The 23270-nt window shown below is 33.4% G+C and overlaps 3 protein-coding genes across 3 annotated transcripts; 1 reads left to right on the top strand and 2 right to left on the bottom strand.

Annotated features, from left to right (window-relative positions):
* Window positions 1-11: 11 nt before the first annotated feature.
* Window positions 12-3136, top strand: LOC106317120 (SPX domain-containing membrane protein At4g11810). The gene is made up of 11 exons (XM_013754979.1): window positions 12-49; window positions 256-311; window positions 399-519; window positions 609-920; window positions 1002-1106; window positions 1192-1652; window positions 1778-2079; window positions 2142-2338; window positions 2426-2616; window positions 2688-2821; window positions 2898-3136. The coding sequence occupies exons 2-11, from the start codon at window positions 259-261 to the stop codon at window positions 3134-3136; spliced, it is 2115 nt and encodes a 704-aa protein (XP_013610433.1). The 5' UTR covers window positions 12-49; window positions 256-258.
* Window positions 3137-4383: 1247 nt separating this feature from the next.
* On the bottom strand, window positions 4384-7505 carry LOC106313237 (hydroxymethylglutaryl-CoA synthase). The gene is made up of 12 exons (XM_013751000.1): window positions 7301-7505; window positions 6706-6812; window positions 6486-6618; window positions 6263-6406; window positions 6017-6175; window positions 5736-5809; window positions 5560-5635; window positions 5422-5477; window positions 5257-5344; window positions 5040-5180; window positions 4818-4967; window positions 4384-4738 (listed from the first exon to the last, which is right to left on the bottom strand). Exons 1-12 carry the CDS (start codon window positions 7361-7363, stop codon window positions 4544-4546), a joined length of 1386 nt encoding a protein of 461 aa, XP_013606454.1. The 5' UTR covers window positions 7364-7505; the 3' UTR covers window positions 4384-4543.
* An 8124-nt stretch (window positions 7506-15629) lies between these two features.
* Window positions 15630-19395, bottom strand: LOC106318460 (phospholipase D gamma 1). Its single transcript, XM_013756452.1, has 9 exons — window positions 18430-19395; window positions 18128-18244; window positions 17856-18050; window positions 17452-17769; window positions 17211-17358; window positions 16984-17132; window positions 16712-16906; window positions 16181-16378; window positions 15630-16104 (listed from the first exon to the last, which is right to left on the bottom strand). The coding sequence occupies exons 1-9, from the start codon at window positions 19393-19395 to the stop codon at window positions 15811-15813; spliced, it is 2580 nt and encodes an 859-aa protein (XP_013611906.1). The 3' UTR covers window positions 15630-15810.
* Between the last annotated feature and the right edge of the window lie 3875 nt (window positions 19396-23270).

Here is a 23270-nt window from a genome sequence, read left to right on the forward strand (position 1 = left end):
AAAAAAAAAAAAAAAACGGTACGGAGAAGAACGAGGAGGGTGACAAGAGGTAGTACATACATCTTCTTAAATCTTAAACTGTTTAGTTTTTAGCTTAGTGAAAGAAATTAGAAAAGATCAACTTAAAATAACTTTTATTGAAAATTTAGCTAGCATCTGCATAATTCAGTGATACACAATTTGTAAGCAAAGATGCTTTGTAGATACTTGTACAACAAGTCTATTCTAATGTAATTAATCTTAATTTTGTTGTAGAAAATGGTCGCATTTGGGAAGAAGCTCAAGGAAAGAAGCATTGAAGAATGGCAAGAGTATGTTTCTATATTCAAGATCTGGTTGGTATAATGTTTAAAGCAATGTGATTCATGTACATCCTTTTTTGTTCTATTTCTATATAGATATTACATCAATTACAAATTGATGAAGAAGAAAGTGAAGCAATATGGTCGACAAATCGAAGTAGGAAGTCTAGATCGTCGTCATGTTCTTAAAGATTTCTCAAGGATGTTGGATCATCAGGTTTTTCTCTTTTTTCTTCACAAAATTTCACTTGTTTAATCATATGCATCAAACTTTATAATAAAAAACATGTTTCCAAATGCTTGCAGATAGAGAAAATCTCTCTTTTCATGTTGGAGCAACAAGGTTTGCTTTCAAGTAGGTTGCAGAAGCTAAGGGAATGTCATGATGCACTCCAAGATGAGCCTGACATATCTCAGATATCTAATCTAAGAGAGGCCTATAGATCAGTGGGACAAGATCTTCTCAAGCTTCTTGTTTTCATCGATACGAATGCTATTGGTATCCGTAAGATACTGAAGAAGTTTGATAAGAGATTTGGCTATAGATTCACAAACTATTATGTCAAGACTCGTGCTGATCATCCTTACTCTCAACTCCAGCAAGTGTTCAAACATGTGGTAAGCTCTTAAAATCTCACGCAGCTTAATCTGTCACTATAGTAGAAGCCTAACGTTTTGATTATATTGAATGATTTATAGGGTCTTGGAGCTGTTGTTGGAGCCATATCTCGAAACCTTCACGAGCTTCAAAACAATCAAGGAAGCTTCTTATCAATTTATGATCAGCCTGTTGTTCCTCTTCAGGTTCTTTTTGTGTGACATATGTATACATACCGAGTTTTTCTAAAATGGTTATGTTTCATCGATCTTTTGTGTTTCTTTCTTGTAGGATCCTGTGGTGGATTCAATCAAGAATGCAGTGGATAGGCTAACACGTTCAACAAACTTCCTTAATTTCATGGCTCAACACGCTCTAATCATGCAAGACGAAGATTTACTGATTCATGAAGATCAAGCGGATCAAGAAGAAGGGAGATATCACTTCATGTCGCTCTTGTTAAACTTGGCAAACACGTTTCTCTATATGGTCAATACATATATCATTGTTCCTACAGCAGATGATTACTCCATGAGCCTTGGAGCAGCAGCAACGGTTTGTGGAGTTGTAATTGGTGCAATGGCTGTGGCTCAGCTCTTCTCTTCGGTTTACTTCAGCGCCTGGTCCAACAAGTCATACTTCAAACCACTTATTTTCAGCAGCATTGTTCTTTTTGTTGGGAACCTAGTTTATGCTTTGGCTTATGACTTCAATTCACTAGCTCTTCTCTTGATTGGCCGGTTATTCTGTGGGTAAGTCCCCTTTTAGCTTTGTGTTATATATACATTAGGTTTCATGAGACCTTGTTTTTTTTAAACGCCGGATGATTATGCTATTGCGAGACTGTACTTGATTGTTATGTATATTCATTTTGTAGATTTGGTTCAGCAAGAGCAGTGAACCGGAGATACATAAGCGATTGTGTGCCTTTGAAGATTCGGATGCAGGCTTCAGCCGGTTTTGTTAGTGCAAGTGCTTTAGGAATGGCTTGTGGTCCTGCTCTTGCCGGTTTACTGCAAACCAATTTCAAGATCTACAATCTTACCTTTAACCAGGATACACTACCCGGTTGGGTTATGGCTGTTGCTTGGCTTATGTACTTGGTCTGGTTAGCTATTTCTTTCGTGGAACCAGCACGTGAGCCTGAAGAGGTTCATACTTCACAAGAATCTAACTCCGGTATGGCACTAAAGAGAATTTAGGTTTGTTATCTTTTTTGCATATTCTTATCTAATTTTAAGAATCTTTAATGTTCGATGAAGCTGATCAAGATGGAAACATGGAGAAGGGGCTTACAAAACAGCTTTTACTTGCACAAGACGAAACAGAACATGATGATGAAGATGACTGCGATGGAAGTGAAGAGTCTGCTGAAGATTCACGTAAACCTGCTAACTCCTTTGTAGCTGCATACAAGCTACTCACTCCTTCAGTGAAGGTAGAAACATCTATAACTTTTCAAGATTGTCATATTTTTTTCACAAGAGTGATGAAACATGACAACTTTTTTTTTAATTTCCTTTAGGTTCAGTTGTTGATATACTTCATGCTCAAGTATGCAATGGAGATTCTTTTATCAGAATCAAGTGTGGTTACCACATACTACTTTGGTTGGTCCATGAGTTCTGTTTCAATCTTCTTGTTCTGTCTTGGTCTAACTGTTTTACCGGTTAACCTCGTTGTTGGAAGCTATATCAGCAACATGTTTGAAGATCGGTAAAAATACATGCATACGTTATTTTCTTGTTTTTTCGGTTTATTTGAAAATGTGAATTTTCTTATCACAGGCAAATTCTGTTGGCGTCAGAGATTATGGTCTGTGTTGGAATACTTCTCAGCTTCCATGTAGTAGTCCCTTACACCGTGCCTCAATACGTTATCTCTGGGTTCATCATGTTTGTTTCTGCTGAAGTTCTTGAAGGTATAAGATTGATTCAAGATCTTAATATTTTCACTGAATCTGTCAGCTTTCTTGAAATGTTTTTTTTTGTCCGTAGGTGTGAACTTATCGTTACTATCGAGAGTAATGTCATCGAGGCTGTCACGTGGGACGTACAATGGAGGTTTATTGTCGACGGAGGCTGGAACGATCGCACGTGTGATTGCTGATGCAACTATCACCGTTGCTGGGTTCTTGGGGCAGAGTATGCTTTTGAATGTTACTCTGCTTCCTTCTTTTATTATATGTGTTGGGTCTATTGTAGCTACTTGTTTTACTTTCAACTCCCTGTATTAGTGTTTCTTTCTTTCACAACTCTTTTCTGCATAGAACTCCAGATTTCTGAGCTTTGTAGCAGCATTGCAAGGACGGTTTGTAGTATTGTGGTTATGGACATGCTTATCTTTGTGTACTTTAGTGTTTGGTCATATAGATTGTACTTCAGACCGTTCGTATTTACTTATCTAGTAACATTTCTTTATCTACTATATGATTGTGAGTTGTGACTTCATTTCTATACTCTGCTTCTTTTGATTATTCTGCTTTTCCATGGGCAAAGCCCTTTTTGACTTGTGACGTGATTTGGTTTGTTCCTAGGCCTGTGGACCTGTGGTTATTAACCCAACCGCACCTGCCGATCAAAACGAAATGTTCAATTTTTGGTTCAGTTAGGTTAGGAGGTTCGGTTTGTTCGGACACTTGATAAAAAAGAAATCTGTAGACCAGTTAGGTGGTTTTCTTCCAAGCTATACCAAAATTCTGAACCGAACTAAGCGAATTAACCAAAATCAAGGTGTGACTCGTGACCATTTGAGGAATACTAGGAACAAATAAAAAGGAACGAAGAAGATTAAAATTAAAGGAATGAGTGGGAATGATTGTTCTTCCTCAAAAATAATGAGGAATAATTTAACAAAGAGGAACGAATAAAAAATGAACGTAGAGGAATAAAATTGTAGGAATGAAAAAAAATGGTTGTTTCATCCCATATTTAATAAAGAATAACTTATTTAATAAAGAATAACTTTGTTCTTTATTTCTCTACAAAAAAAAAAAGAATGATAGAAAATGAGAAATAAAAATTATTCCTTGTGAATGATGAATTTTTTTTAGGAATGTTAGGAATTCATTATTTCTTGTTGTTTCTTACAAGAATAGAAAGAAAAATTAATTCCTCATGAATGGTGTATTTTTATGGGATCCCTAAGGAATTGAATGTTATTTCTCATTCCCTTGGTCACCAATACAGATAACCAAACTTATTGGACTTTCTATTTTGAATTTTTAACCAACTTAAACCGAATTCAGAAACTTTAGTATTAAGTTGGGTAAAAATTTTTAAAACCCAACTAACCGAAAACCAAGCTGAACTTTTTGGGTTCAATTTGTCGAGATTTCGATCTAACCAAATTCCGAACCATCCAACCAGAAAAATCCAAACTGACCGAACCGCTGGAGTAGTTGTTACATTTGTGAAATTATTTCGATTCTACTATTTTAGCTTTAATCATCCAAGAGGAGTCTAGTTATATAAGACGTTTGAGAGAGCAAATCAATAGTAAATAAATAAGAAACAGAGAATACAAACTTTGTCCCTAGATCAAAGTAAAAACAAACTTTATAAAAACGTTTTAAATATAGGAAAGTAACATAAAAGTGATGAGTAGAGACCATCTTCTAGAGTAGTTTATGCTTCTTTGCCTTTCAGTGTCCATTGGCTATGGATCCATCGTCTCCTTTCTTGCCATAGAATCTCCGGTACAATGAATCAACCTCTTTCAGATAATAAGTCCCCGGAGCCAAAAGGTCTATGATACCTTCTTTGCTCGTCACAAACTCCTTTGCTCCGTACCTATGTTCCATCAGCTTCATTGTCTCCACAAACTTCTCAGGTTCATACTGCAAACCAAAACAAGTCCAAGATGAGATTTCAATGATTCAACATTCCCGATATAAACTCAGCTAAGGGATGTTCAACCTCATGTCTAGCCTTCAGTTTACCACCGATGTCCATCACAGATGCAATGTTTGAGAGGCTGAAAGGAGACTGGTTTTCGCAGAGACGCAATGAGAACATCGTTGCGGTTGAACCACTTCCATATGAGAACATAACCACCCTCTTCCCCGCCTATACAAAAAAACACAAAATGTAAATAATAAATTTCAAGAGACTCAGAAAAGTTTGTTTTCTTTAGTTTACCAAATCGCTGTGTTTGTTGTGGATGAGAGAAGCAAAAGCTGCGTAGAGAGAAGCGGTGTACATGTTACCAACTTCTTTTGGTACTAATGTCGTTGGTTGCACTTTAGCATCATAAAACGTTTTCGCAACTTGTTGTGACACCTGCAAAAGACAACAAAGCTATAATAACTCTGGTTTTGCTTTTTCCAAGTATCACAAAAAAACAAAAGATGAAAACCTTTTCAAGATCACGGCTTTGGTAACTCTCGTCGAGTGGCAAAGACGAATAAGGAGTGAACTTCTCTTTGGCAGCCTCATCAATGGAGCTGAAATAGAGGAAACAGATATGTTTAACTCAATTAATATAAACAAGTTTAAGAATCTTTCACTCCAGAGCAAGAACCTTGCGTTTCTCAAGAAGTCGTTGTACAAGAGACGAGCAAAGCTTTTCTGTACAAGCTGCAACAGCAAAGAAGAGATGACTGGTCAGAGACGGTTCAGGCAAAGAACAAAACTGTTGTTGGGAGGGTTAAGAGATTACTTTGTTGTATGGAGAATGGAATACAAAGTAGTCTGCATCATTGATGGAGAACTCTTTGCCCTCCAGTTTCTCAAACCTAGTAAGAAACCAAAGAAGTGTAATGAGCCAACACAGAACATCAGAAGAGGAAGAAAGAAAGGTACAGAGTTTTCAATTCATAAGCACAATGTACTTACTTGTTGCACATATGTTTATAGCAGGAGTCAAGTGCCATAAGGTAGCAAGTCTGTGAAAGCTTACCATCAACAACCTACAAGAACACGAGAAAACGATTAACCAAACATGTAGGACCGGTCTTGGGCAAAGCCGAATGAAACATTGACCTCTGGCCCCCAAAAACTATTTTACTATTGAAATATTTAGTAAATCGCCTACAACCCCCTCCAAAATCCGAGGGCCGGCCACGGCCACGCAAACAAGAATTTGAACCACTTGAGATTATGCACTGAAGATTTACCGGGTACTCGCTAGCAAGATTTGGCTTGTAAAAGTCATAGACATGGGCCATGTGGCTTCCTCTCAGTTTGCTTTCGAAAACAATAGGAGCATTAGGTCCTATCAACATAGCAATGGCTGCTGCTCCTCCTGTGGGCCTTGCAGGTCCTTCTGCATAAACCTGAAGTCATCCAAAAAATGTATAAAGCTTTGTGCAAAAGACTCTTAGCCATGAAAGATTATATTTTCTATGTGTCAGATGTTATACCGCACTGTCAGTGCAGATGACAAGTCCATAGCGACCATCCCAGGAGTTACTCTCAACCCAATTGACACAGTTTAGCAAAGCAGCAGTTCCACCATAACAAGCATTGGTCGAGTCAACACCTTCCACATCAGTGTTTCCACATTTCTGATCATTCACAAATACAAAACAAAGCAAAATTTTAACTGTCTTTTTTACACAAAGAAGCTTGAGCAAAGGATAATACCTCAAAGAGTTGCATCAAGAAGGTTTTGATGGACTTGCTTTTGTCAATGACAGTCTCACTTCCTACTTCAAGACGCCCAATTTGCTTGGGGTCAATTTTATACTTGTCTAGAAGAGATGTCACCGCATTGAAACTAAGAAACAAGAACACAGATCAACATATAGAATTGCATGAGAATATACTTAAATGCAAACAAAACAAAAAAATAATTAATAATGACCTCATTGAGATGACATCTTCAAGCTCAGTGCAGAAAGCTAAACAATCTTGGCCAAGTCCAATGGTGTATTTGCCTTTGCTAGCTCCATCATGAGCTTCCAAAGCTTCCTAATGTAACAACAAAACATTGATCTAATTCATCAATCATAAACACCATCGTTTCAGACATGAACTCAAGAATTGAAAAAAAGAGAGAGATTGAACAGAACTAGAGTTGTAAAAATCGATTTTAAAATTCTTTCAACTGAGACTTAATTACAAAATCTCAGGATCAAAGGGTAACTTCAATCAACTAAACACTTTTTTAATAAAATCAATCTCAAGTATCATCACCAAATCTCAGACCAAGAAGCAGAGATCTCAAGTCTGAGACTTTTTAATTAGAATTCTCCTATTTTAATTATATAAATTTTTTTTTTTTTAAAAAACTTCATCTAAATACCAAACTCAGCCACATTACAAAACCCAGAGACAAAGAACAAACTCGGTCTAATTTTTCAACTCTATCCGAGACGCTGAAAACAGATTTTCAGACAGAAACAGAGTATCAATGCAATAGCTCTTGTCCATTAAAAAAAGCTTGGGGGGGAATATACCTGTTGAACACATGTGGGAGGAAAATAGATGTCCATAGCCAATATCCCGACGTTCTTCGCCATTGTTGAATGAAAACGAAAGGACTTCTTCTTCTTCTTCTTCTAAAGGTTTGATCTTAGCAGAAGAGAATGAGAGAGAGAGATTTGAAGCTCTATAAAAGAAATAGTATATGAATCGGTTGAAAATAGAAACGAAACTTAATTTGTTTTTTAATAACAAATCCAGGAGAGATATTAGGTGGATTTTTCTCTTTTTATTTTCCTAAATAATTTAATAATTAGTTGTATGTTTTGTTTCGGTCAAACACAATACTCTTGTACACTTGTGTTTTAAAATCTTTTTTTTTTGTGTTCAAAAATTAAAATTCTGGATAATTAATTACTAATATGTCCTTATATATTAATTGATTAAAAAAAAAATTTCCTCCGTGTGGGACAATTACACGTCAAAAAGAATAAATAGCTATCTGAAATATACAATTAAGATTTATCTGTATATTAAAAAAAATAAAGATTTATGTGTCGAAAAATAAATGGAAAATAAGATAAAGTGTGTTTGTATGTGTGCGTGAGAGAGAGAGAGGTTGGGGGGCAGGAGTTGTTTCCTCCGGAATCTGGACAACGCAGACCGCGTGAGTTACCTCCCTCCCTCGTGCTTCTCTTTTTTATTTCATTATATTTATCCCTTTCCATTTTCCTTAATTTATTATAGCAATGCCAAAGTTATAAGTTTATATATAACTTTGCCATTGCGTTTAGTTTTCATATGATAGAGTAGCGTTACGGTTTTCCAAGAGATTCTTATACGGTATTTGTTGAACCGATTTGATTTGTGCAGCCCGATCAGAGTAGGTCCAATTTAATACAATTAAAATATATTTTTTAATCATTTGAAATCGAATGATATATAGTTACATACATATTAACCATTAATGTTTTAGAAGTTATAAATAGTCATATAAAAAAATAAGTTATAAATAGATGAATGTTTTATTTTGCTATGATGAAGGACCGGTTCGCTCAATTCAAATAATACACATGGATTGAAGGGGATGTTTGACCAAGTTCAACGTAACCGGATCAGCCTTGAAGCACATAAGATATGGATTTTTAAACCTTGATTGGTAGAACTTTCAGTAAAACATTATCTTTTGTTTATAGCCAATTGACAATTATTAATAAATTATTTGAAAAATATTCTAACTAAGATGCATAACTAAAAATAAAAATGTATAAATAAGATTAAGAATTGAATAATTATTTAATGAAAGAAATTCTAACCTTTCATATTAGTTTTCGGTGAAAACAACTATGTCGTCCAACCATCTAATAAGCTAGGTTGCACGGAAGCTTCATCGGACGTACGCTTCCCACTTCGGAACCGGAATCGGAATCGGAACCTTGTGGAAGCTTACGGAATCTCGCTTCCAAAACGCTTCTAAAATATTCTATTTAAAAACACGTTGGGAGCTTACGATTCCATTTTGGAATCACGCTTCCACTTTTTCTTAAAAACACAATGTCATAAATAAATAGAAAATTAAATTCATAGTTTTAATTTATATAAAATCTAAATTTTAATAGTAATGAAATAGAGAGAATTAAAATATATAAATATTAAATCTAATACTATGAAGTATCTTTATGCATAGAGGTTTTTACTAAAGATATAGCATAGATTCAAATATATTGTGTCAATCATTTAGAAGTATTAAAAATAATTAATATAATGATTTTTTTAAACTTAATTTATGTGTATTTTCACAATTTTAATATGAAATCATTTCAAAATTATTATAAATGAATAAATACTTAATTATAAGTTTAAATTATATAATTTTAGTCCAAGATTTTTAAAAAATTTCTTATATTTTAATATATATATATATATATATATATATATGTATGTATATATATGTATAAATGGATATACGCTTCCAATACATACCCGCTTCCTAATTTTTTTAAAAAATCTCGCTTCTGCGCTTCTTTACGCTTCCGCTTCCACGTACCAGCTTCCGTTTCCATGTAACATAGCTAATAAGACCAATTCCAATAAAACATCAAAAAATTAAATTTGGTAAATTTGGTAAAACATTAAAAAGATACTGTTCCTCTAAATTTTGTGTAATGTAAATAGTATTTATACCAAATTTGTTGTAATACTATTTATCATATCAAATATTAAACATATTTTATTACTTTTCATTTAATTATAGATAGATTTAATTTATTAATTATTTTTAACCTATATTTGAAAATAAATATATTATATTAGACTATATTGTATTTTTATTTTATTTCTACATTACTAAAACAGTAAAATATTATTGTGTTTATATTTTAATTAATAATATAAATAAATGAGTATTATCAATTATATCAAATTTTAACAAAATAAAATTATTTTCATTTTTGAATGTATAAATTTTAAATTTCAACTAATATTTTAAATAATATAAATAAGTATACAAATTAATTAAAAGAAAAATAGGATATAAACAGCAAAAAGATAAAATTACCAAATTTTAATAAATAAATATAAAATCAAAATGAGATAAATGAAATTATTCAATATAAATATGTAATGTATTAAATTACCAAAAACTAAAAAGTTAATAACATTAGTATTGTTTTAGTGTAGAATTTGGTGTAATGGTTGGAGATGAAAATAAAGTTGAACACCAAGATACTAAATTTAGTGTTATGGTTGGAATTGGAGAGTTATAACCAAAAAATTAAGTTGAAGTGCAAAAGTATACTCCATGTTTAATCAAATACAAATTAGCCTAAACAATTAGTAATATTACCATTTATCCTTATGACCAAAGAAAAAAAAATCAGAAAGTTACTTTACTACTATATCTTTTTGAAGTCTACATTTGTCCACAAGAGAAGTCTATTATGTGGAGACTTCTGAAGAAGTATACTAATTAAGTAGATACTTCAAGAAGCCCACTTCGTAATTTAATCTAATAATTGTTTTTTAAATGTAAACAAATGCGTAAAAATTAGTATAAATCACCAATATAATGTATATAAATTAAAAAATTAAATCAATTGAAAAATTGGAAGAACATATATATGTATTTTTAGTGTTTATTTTAGATTTTTTTGTTTTATTGACTTAAATTTACATATAAATGTTGAGTATTATACATTTTATAATATAATCATATTTCATAAACTTTTCTATTAAATACATAAAAAATTTCTATTGCAAATTTTTCATTGTTCTTCAAATATTCCATATTTATTTTATAAATAATTTAAATTATTTTTGATAAAATGACTTTGTAAGCCATTCTAAATAATATTATAATTGTTTTTGAACATATTTCTAAATGATTTGTAAAGCGTGTATAGACTTTATAATACATTAATAGTTTATTATTGATTTGTATACTTTATGTACAAAATATATATAAAAGAATTGATCAAACATTATTTCTCTTTCTATAACAATTGGTTAATTGGCTATGGACTTAATTTTATTTTTAAATCTATTTAAAATAAATTAAAATCAAAAGACATTGACCAATCAAATAACAATTTTCAGACTTCACCAATAATTGACATGTAAGCAAAAGTCGCTTAAGTGACTTCGTTCTAATATGAAATTTTTTTGTATAAGTGATTTTGTAAACCGTGATAAATAATTTTATAAATGATTTTTAAAATATTTATAATTAATTTATAAAGCATGGATGAATTTTCTAAGACACTAATAGTTAATATATACTTTATATACGCATATAGCTATGTATGTAAAAATATAAAATAATTATATAGATATCTATAAAAAAATGTCATTCATTATTGTATATAGTTTATAAATACAGAAAAAAAAGAATTGATCAAACATTATTACTCTTCTATAACTTGCACAATTACCTTAAATTATTAGTTGTAATATAGTTAGATTATTTGGCAAGTGATATTAATCGGCTATAGACTGACATTTTATTCAATTATTGTGTTGTCTGGAATATGCACTTTAGAAACTTTTTTTGAATTTCTCTAAAAATTCCCTTGGCCCTTCCTTTGGACTGTGAAACATCTTCCATATGCCGGTTGTTGAGGCTGCTTGTCAGATGAAAATGGAATATTGCTTGAGTTATTTGGTGGATAGATCGCGTAAATTATTAAAGGAGTCTTCAAAGGGCCTGGAGAACCCGGTTAGAGCAGGTCCGTTGAGAATTTCTACACACAACTGAAAGTATTTAGAATCCCTCTCCTCATCGGTGAAGTGTGCTCGTCCCATGGCTATGTTAAACGCATTGTATGATCGCTAGGATCGGAGTCTCCTGAGAAGGATGATTCTTAGCTTGTCTGCGTGATGAATCTTGATGTTAGGTATTAACTTTGTGAAGGGGGTTTTTAGGGTTTCAGCAAGGACATGTTTGATTTTCAGAGCTGAACTTGTTACTTTGTGTATTTTCAAGGTAATATCTTGACTTGTGGATAGCGATTTACAGATTTGTTTCTTAATCAGCTCCTTGAGCTGTGAATTGGTGTGAAAGAGTTGCCCCCTCGCTGATTCAGAATTACTTTGTTTGCAGCGTCTTTTCGATTAGCATTTCCTTCATCATGGTGGTAAGATATGTTGTCTGTAGGGTAATCCTTGTGCCATTGGTTTATCTCTAGTCATCTTTGATCTTACTTGGTGTTTCTTTCTAAGTCTCCATAGACGGTGTCAATTGTTTAACTTGAATCTGACACATACATAATCTATGAACAATTTTGATAGATTTATTTGAAAAACCCTTATTGATTGGTCAAAAGAGATTACTGATTAAGCGTTTACACACGTACCAATTAACATGTTATGCAAGCAATACCACAATCAAATTGTATGTTATAATGAAACTATAGGATCAAATCCATAGAAAATAGAGACCTATTAACATTAATAATACACAAACTAATATAATCTAAGAAAATAGAAAAAAGGTTTTTGATCGACATTACCAAAATAAAAAGTCAACGAAAGTCAATCAAATGTCAAACTGACGAAAATACAAGAAATACAAGGTTTTGGCAAGGCAATTTACTAGAGATGGTAAATTTAAAATTAAGGATGCCAAACATAACTAACTAGTTTTATAGATCTATATCACATCCAAATAGACTAATTCACCTCCGTGACAATAATCCATATGCTAATCATGCATCAAACATCAACTATTGATAGCCTAACACATTCAAGAATGAATAAAATCGCAAGTTTACTAAACACTAAGCATCAATTTCCATTGGCTAAACATGTAAAGGATAATATTAGGTTACTTCAAATATTTCATCGAACACTTTCTGAGCATGAAATTATTTAAGCTCTAAATCAACTTGATCAAGGTTAATCTAGCATTAAGAACATCTAACAAGCAACAAAAAAAACTTAATCTAGAACTAGGCATCTCAAATCATCCATCTTTCACTGTAATCTACCAAACTCAAAAGCTTTAAAAATTACACTCACTAATATTCGTTAAATCACACAAACTCAAGATAAATAGATGCAAAATAAAGAGTTAAGAGAGGTGTAAACAAGATAAACAAAAGAAAATCTTAAACAAAAGTAAGATTCACAAGTTTAAGGTCTAAATTTAAGAGAAAACTAAGGGGCAACTATGCTTAGGTAGCTTATGGTTTATTTTCCCCTAAAATGCTCTTCTATAGGCCTTAAAATGATTCCGGTCAACCCAACAAGCCCGAATCAACCCAAAGGAAAATAGATAAAAACTACTATGGATGTAGACCACAGACGGGCTTGGTCCGCGGTGAGACACTTCTCCAAAAGTCGTCCTGCCTTGATTCCATGGACGGGTTCAGTCCGCGATTTCCATCTGCTGTCATTCATTCTTTGCAGCAGCATAAATGACATGTGTTCAGTAATTTGGCCACAGCTCTTAGAATATAGCTTCAATTGATTGAGACCACTTCCATCCGAAAGATAAGTCAATTTTCTATATTGTGGGTAAATATAAGATTCAAAATATATCTTTAAGACCTTCATCCAAGCTGTTTTTTAAACTCTTTATGGCTTAATCCTCTCCAAAACCGATAGAACCTCTTAAAACTGCATATGATCTCTCAAAAACCTGAAATAACATAAATTCATATGCAAATGCAATATATACTCTTAAATACAATCTAAATGAACATAAATATAATGAAAATGATTGTTAAAAAGGTAAAAATACAATAAATCATTTACAAGAAAAGACTATGAAATCGTAAATAATTTAATGAAGTCAGCAAGAACAAGAAAAGGTGAAAATATAGTTCTTGCGCCGAAAAACAGTGTTTGTGAATGTCTTTTCTTGGTCTAAGGTCTCCTCCTTGTTTCTTTTTTTTGCCCAAGTCGGCCTATATTTATGCCCTCTTCAAATCAATTAGGCTGAGTTCTATTTACTCGATAGGCCTTGTACAAGAGATGTAATTCATCTCTAACAGCGAAGCAAGAAAATGGAATAAATGGTAACTGTTTTTAGCACATGTTATTATTTATTATTTATTTACTTTTTAATATTTTGTCACTTAGTTAGAACGAATATAGGCTAATCACTCATAAAAAGTATCTTACAAGTATAATTTGTATTTTGTGTGTATTCAGTTTAGAATTTGAAGAATCTAATGTGGTTGATTTTTAATGAGTTTCAAGATGATTTTAGATAAAATTGAAATTTTAGTATGAGTTTAAAAATGCTCTAGAATCTCATCTGAAATTATATGATTTAATTTTTTTAACAAAGAATTTCCACGAAAACATTCCAGAAACACCAAAAACACTTGAAAATCTACAATTTTTTAAAAAATCAATAATATTGGATTTCCAAATACTTTGTGGCTTGGCTGAATGTAGAGCAGTCCACGAGAGTTGGTTCAACCTCAATGAAAAACATCATTTCTAGAAATTTGAATACACTTTCTTAGTGTAATTGACATGATAAAATGTGTTTAGGTATAAATTTCTATTTTTTTTAATAACTTTATATTTTTGTCAATTTTAACAACAATACTTAGGATATGAATGGTGACCAGTGAACGGCGAAGAATAATGCATTTCGTAACATTTCTAAAAAATATCACCATTCATAAAGAATAAAAAAAAAAATTTCATTTCCTACCATTTTTTTTTTGGTAGAGAAATAAAGAACAAAACGATTCTTTGTTAAATATGAAATAAAATAACCATTCTTTTTCATTTCTACAATTTTATTCTTTTACGTTTATTTTTTATTCGTTCATGCGGTTTCATAATGGTGAACCGGTTGAATCCCCATTTGTTTCAGTAAAAACAATACTTTAAATTTTAAAAAGAAACAGACAAGTTTATTTTTTTATTGATAATTAGGTGTTTTACCAGATCAGACAGAGCATGGTGGGATTCCAATGACTTCTTGGAGTAAGTGAAACAATGTCCTTTTCTTAAAGCTAACGATCTCCCTTGACATTGGAATCTCCGTCACCGTCCGATTACGATTTGTCATACCTCTATCGTCAGATTTAATTACCAAAAATGCTGAAACATTATTAAGAATGTACTATCTACCAATTAGAGACCGACGGATTACATTTTGATTTTGTTGGACCCAACTTAAATAAAACGATCGATAGTACACAAGACTTGTGGTTTATACACGTGATGAAAGTAGGTAGGTTCGATACTGTGTACGTCATCACAATCTGTAGTTTTTTTTTTTTGTAAAAAAAACAATCTGTAGTTTTTGTATAAAGAACTTGATGATATTTGCAGGAGATGGGGATACAAATACTACCAATTCAATATAGTTTTATAAAATTTAGCACAAGTTAAAATTTTAATTTTTTGAAGCAATAATGAGTAATACTAAATGGATAGAAACAATTTGAATCAAATTGTAAATCCTCCTTTTCTTATATGATATTTTAGTGATCTTTTAAATTATTAGTGTATATCCACATGTTTAACTAACACATCATATAGAATCAAAAGAATATGGTTTAGTTTAAATATTATTAGGACATCTCCGACGCTATTCTATTTTCCCTTCTAAAATAGAGTTTAAAGTAAAAATGCTCCAATGGTACTCTATTTTCTACTCTATAATAGTATAACCTATTTTTTACTTTATATATAGAGTAATTTTTTTACTTTTTGTTCATCATTCTATTTTTCGTTCTAAAATAGAGTATCATTTGAGGAACATCCAACTCTATTATAGATTACTCTATTTTAGAGGAAAAAATAGAACAAACCATCGGAGATGGTCTTAGGGAGAATACGAAAATGTATCCAAAATGTTACGCAAGCTAACGAGATTAGAGATGGATGGACACTAGTGCAGAAATCCAAAACGCACACTATGATCAACTGTAATGAAGATCTTTACATCTCGTAAATTTTTTTCAAAGCACAACTAAACCCTAAAGTCACACTTTCATTCAGATCACACTCGGAGAGGTTTCTTGGAGTGGAAGAAATAAAAAGAAACAAATGTTGATACTACAAGGCAAGCTTCAGTCTTTCATATAGTGAGGTTTTCTTGTAGCGCAAGGAACGAGCCTATGATCTTGCCACCGAGATCAGGGAACGTCTCGCATCCAGGGAGAGAACTTACTTTCCCTGTTCTATCCACTTGAACTGGATACTTAAGAAGATGACCTTGCATCTCCGTGACCTCTTCTGCTGCGTACTGTCTCCAATTCAGCTCACTTAATTGCCTAACTCGTCTCACGCATTCCATGTTCTCCGGTTCCTCGAAACCTTGCTCTAGAAACCCTAGGTGTTCTGCCCACAACGACATTCTATATCCAAAGATCTGCAAGAAATCGCAACAAAACCAAATGGTTAAGACACGTTTCAAGGACATACAGCTTTTGAGTTTGTTCTTTTACCTGACCACGAGGACGAGAACCTTTCTTAGCCCATGAATGGTGTGGTTGATAACCTCCCATGGCGATTTCAGTGTCTCTAGTTCCTTCCAAGGATCTCTGGTTGATATTAGCGGAACCGATCAAGACAAACTCATCATCCACTACCATACCTTTGGAATGAACATATATCATAAATCTCCTACTCTTCAAAGCTTGCACCTGGATTTAATGACAAAAGGAGTTCATTAAACCGAGAACAAATATCTCAACATGAGTCATCCATTTAAAATAATACTCACTTCGTTTCGTTTCAGATTAATTGCCGTTTTAGATTTTCTCACAGATTAGGAAAATCATTAAATTTCATATTTTACCACTAATTAATTACATTGTTTATTTGACTATGTTAACTGATGAGCTAAAAGAATATGGATGGTATTAGAAAAGCTAGCAAATATATGCAATAAAAAAGCATAAAATGACACTTAAAATGAAACAAGTTCTAAACTCTAGAACGACAATTAATCTGGAACGGAGGGAGTATACACATACCTGTATAGCATTTGCATTTGCGTTTGACTTAGGTGGAGTGCGAGGACTATTATATACACTAACTGTTCCATCAGCAACCTCTCTGGTTCCAAGACAGAAGAAGTTGAGAAAGTCTTGTGGCTCATACTGACCATCAAGACCAACTTCCACAAGTGCCTTGTGGATGGTTTGATACATCATTTGCATGGTTTTGTGCTGCAAAATATGATGAAAAGATGTCAGTATTAATCGAGATTAGATCATTTAGCAGATAATGGACAAACAATTTTTACCTGCCAGTATAGAATCCTCTGTATAGGGTTACTTGTTGGAGCACCTTCAGGCCACATTGGAATAACAATGTAAGCAGCAAACTTCTCCCTTGCTCTAATTTTGTTAGCAATTTTTAGCGCGATTTCTATAGGGATCAGATTGTTAGCACCTGCATTGCCAAAACTCCTTGTTATTACAGCAACTATTGAGTAACTGAACTTGCCCTTAAAAGCTCACAGTTATTTACCCAAGTCCTTGTTTGAATCCCAGTTGAATGATGATCCCAGAAAATATTGGTTCTCAATGTAGATGAAGTGCTGTGCAGATCTTATGGCCTTAACATAAGCCGCGTGTATGCTCATGTCAATGAGTATGTTCTTCCCACAGAGTAGATTCTGTGACCACAAGCATATATAATCAGTAGAGAGTAGAAACATGTTGGTGATTAAAGAAGACTTAAGTTACAAAATGTTCAGAGTTTTGCTTACTCTTCCAGTAGCTTCCTTTGGGTCCTTTGGAAACCCTTTGACTGAACTTGAATCAATTGAACGGAAAACCTGAGCATGCCAAGTCTCTGGATCATTCTCATTAACAGAAGAAACTTCTGATAGTCCTACGATGTCTTGAATCCTCTCTATGGAAAGCAACGAATCATCAGAAGCCGATCTTAACTTCCCCAATCCGCGAGATTTTGAAGCCTTTCTCCAGCGTTCTTCAAAATTAGCAAGCACATCATATGCAGCTGGACCATCAATCTTGCTGTGCAGATCATGCCATGGCTCTCTTGGTCCATCATCCGCAGTAGTCTATTACCAAAAGAAAAGAAAAAACAAAGTTTCTTTCACATTGAATCTAAAACTAACATTGCAAAACCAAATCTTGAATGGTTTACCAAAAAGTTTGGGTTATGGAAGTCATCTTTATGGAGTGTCTTTAGTGTCCTGAAGAGAGGATGCTTGGGAGTATCAAAACGTCCGTTGCACACGTCTAGACCTCCAACAAAGGCTACGATCTTTCTTCGGTTCTGACCTGCATCAGCATCTACAATCACAGTTTTCTGATGATGTGTGTAGATAGTTCCAACTTCCTGTTCATCAAAATGGCACTCGAGATTCATATGATGAAGAGTTTAAGCAGTAATGCAGTAACTATTGAGATTCTTACAGATTTCTTTATGAAGCTGTGACCTTTCCCTCCAGATCTAGGACAAAGAAGAACTTGCACTGACGAATGCTTGAAGAACCGGCGAGTCTCTTCATCGCTTGTGTTCATAACTCCTTGCTACATAGCAACAAAACACCATCTTTCATTAAACAAATAAATGAACAGTTGCTTCAGTTAGTACTAAAAACATGTCAACAATGCTCTATAGTCAAAGCAAAACCATACTCTCCAACAGGCTTAACAACTAGCTGCTAAAGGATATATAACATATAACATGTTCTTGTTGTCAGGGAGATTCTTACAGTTTTGAATCCAAGAAGGCTCCTTGAAGTAGGATCATCCCACACCAAAACCAACACTCTAACACCTTCCTGAGACTTGGCCTTAAGCAAATCCCCTAATGTACCATCAGTTGGATCATTATTCCGACGAACCAGCCTAACCGGATGGTAAACCGACCAGCCAGTAATATAAACCAACCTCCTCGCCTGCCTAATCGCATCAGCCATATCCTCCCAGCACTTCCCATGTCTATACTGCGCACCACCGTCAAGATACACACTGGGAAGCGTACCGTCATCAACATGAGCATCCTGGTACAGAGTAACCCTACCGCCTTTCCTCAAAGGGAAGTAGGTACCGGGAACTCCAACACACTCGTTACCAAAACCAACACCCATCTGGTAAAGCCTCATCCTTTCCACCGGAGTGTATTGAACTGACAAACTCAACACGGCTCCCTGTTTGCAAGGCTTCCCACTACTGTTCAGTATCGGAAAAAAACCTTCGATTCTGTTCCCTGAAGACAACTGCTCCGTTGGGATTCCGACAGCTCCCATGATCTGTGACCCGATGATGTCGCTGTCTTTCACCACAAAGTGAACTTCAGCAGCACTGTGAGCCACGGGGACATCGAAGTGCTGCATCCACACAGGGTTCTCGCTGTTGCTGATCACGAAGGTTCTGCCAATCACAGCGCCTGAGATGGAGACGGTCACGTAAGGGTCGCTCGTGATCTTGGAGGGCTTCTCATCTTTGCTACTGTTCCTCCTGGTTAGACCGGACAGCATCCCACCGAGACGGTTGTGGAAGCCGTCCATGTTGGGAAGGTGTTTAGCTTCCTTAACCCAAATGTCTAAGTTACCGTGCAACAGCTCTACACGCAAAGATCCGCTGCTGGTGGCAAAGGGCACGGGTTGCTGGCCGAAACCGTGGCTTGACCCTCCTCCCATTGACAGAGTCTCGGTGTAAATTGGATGATGCGCCATCACTAAAGGTTGAGACTTTCAGTAGTAAGATAACACAAAAAGATCAAACACTTGGCGGGTAATCAAGATTGTGATTGAAAGATTGAAGCTTTAACGAGAGAGAGAGAGATCTAAAAAGTTGCGAAAGAAGGAGAGAGGAAAGGAAGGGGAGCGTTGACTTGAAACGGAAGAATCGGAAAAAGTGAGCTGTGAATCTTAAGATCTTTGGCTGCCGTTGCTGACCCGTTCTTTCCTTCTAATTTATTAATTTAGGGTTCTATTTGTATCAACTATTAACAAGTCATTATAAAACATGCTTACAAAATTAATTAATATGACATATTTGATTATTTACATTAATAATAAAAATGTTTTTATAAAAAATTATTATATAAATCATTGTTAACTAAAATTTTATTATAAAACAAGTAAATAAAATTTTTATACTATTTTTATAAATTCTATAATTAAATATGTATTATATAAAAAAAATAGCAGCGCTATATGAATTAGATATGAAAAATATACTAAAATAGGTAAATTAACAAATTTTATATATTTTTTTATTTAAATAAATTATCACTCATCATTAAAATGGTTTAAAATTAAACTATATAATATTTTCTACAAAAATAAATGAATTAACATATGTTAATCTTTTATATCTGTTGGCAAAAAAAATCTTTTAAATCTACAAATATATATTATTTATTTATTTATTTTGAAACTCTCAACAATATATATGGTGTAAAATATGTTTTTATACAAAATATAATAGTATATAATAACTTTTACTTCATATACTATTTAAAAAATAACATATTAGAAAACTATGAAATTTTAGTAATTTAGTTAAAATATTAATGAAAAATCAAATTTTAATTATAAATTTATTTTTATTGTAATAATAACAAAATATGTTTAGAACTTTTTAAAAATATTACCAAAAATTTTAATATTTTTTTTTAAAAATAAGATATTAATGTAGTAACCAAAAAAATTCAAAATTTATGTAATGTTCCAAACTCAAAAATAATTGTGTAATTTTCAAAATTTCCTGACAAAATATAAAATTTTGAAAATACATATTCAAAGTCAAAATGATAATAATAAAAAATAACTTTTTGAAATGCACTACGAAAAAACTAACTATATATTGTAAAAATTAAAGCAATCTAATATTTTGAAGTCTTAATTTAAAAATAATAAAACTTAGTATCATAACATCCCAAATATACTATATCAGTAAAATTTACTAAAATAATATGATAGATACTACTATATATAAAATTTATTAAAACAATAAGGGTATCAAAACAGTGTTTTTACTTATGAATTCTGTAAAATACTAAAATTATTTTTTTAAACACGACATGTAAATATAGATTATCAATTCGTTTTTAACCGAAGACCCGAATGGATTGGATCGTTTCCACCAATGAAATGAACGTGGAGCCCGTTCCGAATGCTTCTTCGATCCGGAAGTTCTCGCGAAGAGAATAAGATGCTGCTACCCCTCTTATCTTAAGCATATTTCTTTTCTATAATATAAATAAATAAAATTTAAAAATATAGTATATGCAAAATGTATAAATTAAAAAAAACATATTTTGAAAGAGGTTTTCTATTTGATTATTTCATATTGTTATTTTATTGTACCTAACTCGAAAATATATTAGTAAGTAATAAAAATTAATAACAAATCAAAATGTATCAAACAAATCATTATATATTAATAATGCCGAATAAAAAATATAAACAATAATATTATATAGTTACATAATGCCAAAATAGAAATTATATATTTAAAACATTTGTAATAATTTAGTTAAAATCTAGTTAGCCATTAAAGACTACTTCACACTACTCTTAATTTTTAAAAAAAAATTAATTAAATTTAATTAATTGACGAGTGAGTGACGACGAAGAAGACTTTCAACTTTGGTTCGGCTGCTTATGATGATAGTTGTCTTTTGATTACTACATCATTATCTAAGTTAAAATCATATAAGGAGAGTGATTACAAATTTTGAGGTTTTCTATTAGTGGGAAAGAAAGTTTCATCGTTGATAATTTTATTTAAGTCAGAACCATAGTTTTCAAACAGCTCTACAGATGGTATATATAATGAATTCAAATTAAATCACTTGTGGTCCGAGCAAATATCATACGGAAAAAACCAATATGACTTTGTTATAAATCATGGAGTGGATTGCCATTAACCAGGTTCGGCCCAATATCTAGAAGATGAAGAGATGACCGAAGCCTAGAAAGAGGAGAGAGAGAGCCGACTTCAGGAGAGAGAGAAGCGGCCACAAAGCTTGGAGAAAAAAAAACTCTTTCTTTTTCCTAGTAGATGTAATCTTTCCATTATTATGTATTCGTAGTTTTCCTAATTCTAGTGAGTTTAGGCTTTGGATACTTTCCATTTATTTTCATCTTGTAATCCTTATATAAAAGAAACCCCTTGATCATTAATCAGAACACAGAAATATTCAGTCTCTAAACTCTCTAATTACAACACGTTATCAGCACGATAGACTCCATGTATTAATTTACGAGGGGCACCTTTCGAGGTATTTACGAGGAAATGAAGCGACGTCCTTACGTGGAATATTTACGTGGTCTTTACGACGAAATATTGTTCTTCATCTTTACGACGAAATCATTTCCTCGCTAAGTTACGACGAATTGGCGAGGAAATATGCGTTACGACGAACGTTTAACGACGAAATGTGTTTCCTCGCTAATTCCTTGTAAACCCAATTTTACGAACAATTAGCGAGGAAAACCGCCGTCGTTAAATTTGTGTTTTCTTGTAGTGAAACCCTAATCCAGACGCAACTTAAAATCGATCGATCTCTCCAACCCTGAGGAACCAGACAATGAGCCACATATCAAATTGAAGCTCTTGACGAGACTAATCCAGCAGCGCAAACCGTTTGTCGATCCGATCTTAGACGCGCTCTCACTCACAGGAACAATACGCGGTGCCGTCTTGGTCTTTTGGAACCCTAATCCCGAAGAACCCTAAATTGTTCTTGCTTGCGTTCCAGCAAGCTTTACCGTCTCAGCCTGATACGATCTTAGCTCAGACGATCTCTTACATCCTCAGCTTGCATCCCAGACGTCCTCAGCTTCACATTCGGCATCACAGTCAGCTTGCGTTCCAAAACAGACGCCCGCGAACCCGATAGAAAGAAGACGCGTCCCGCTCCAACTCAGATCGCGTAGAACCCTAAACTCGATCGTGTCTTACGTCCGTCTCAGCCTCCGCTCTCGATCCCGATTAAACGTTCAGCCTCAGCCCGTTCGCGAGAGGCGCTCACCATCCGACGAACCTGACGAACCCTAATCCTAGGCGTTCCCCGTTTGCGTCTGACGCTCTCAGGCTCAGCTTGTGTCCTCGTCTCAGCCTCAGCTTGCGCTCAGCCCCAGCTCGCGTACTTTATAAGTTTTAGATTCATATTTTAGCTTATTATGATCATTTTAGGTTGCATTTAGGTCTTTGTGTTGTATTTGCATACTCATTTGCATATCATAGGGGTTGGAATGCTTATAGGTTAAATAGATCAATCCCCTATGAGTAAATCGAAGCTCTATAAGTTCGATCTAAACCTAAGAACGAGATTGATCCATTGATCAATTAAAATCAGAACCTTAAAGGTTTTTGAATCTCAAATCAAATCCCTTGATCAAAGATCAAAGTTTTCGAAATCCCCTAAGACCCTAATTTTGGAAAATCGGTTTTAATTTTGATTTGAAACTTAAGTGTTTGATTGATCACCTAGAGCTATGATTAGGATTGTTTTTAAAACTTGAATCTGAATCTTGTTTAAACTAAAACATTAATCTCGATTTTTAAAATTCCTAATGGCCTTGAAACCCTTAATCTT

This window comes from Brassica oleracea, chromosome C9 (assembly GCF_000695525.1).
Source record: "Brassica oleracea var. oleracea cultivar TO1000 chromosome C9, BOL, whole genome shotgun sequence".
NCBI lineage: Eukaryota > Viridiplantae > Streptophyta > Magnoliopsida > Brassicales > Brassicaceae > Brassica > Brassica oleracea.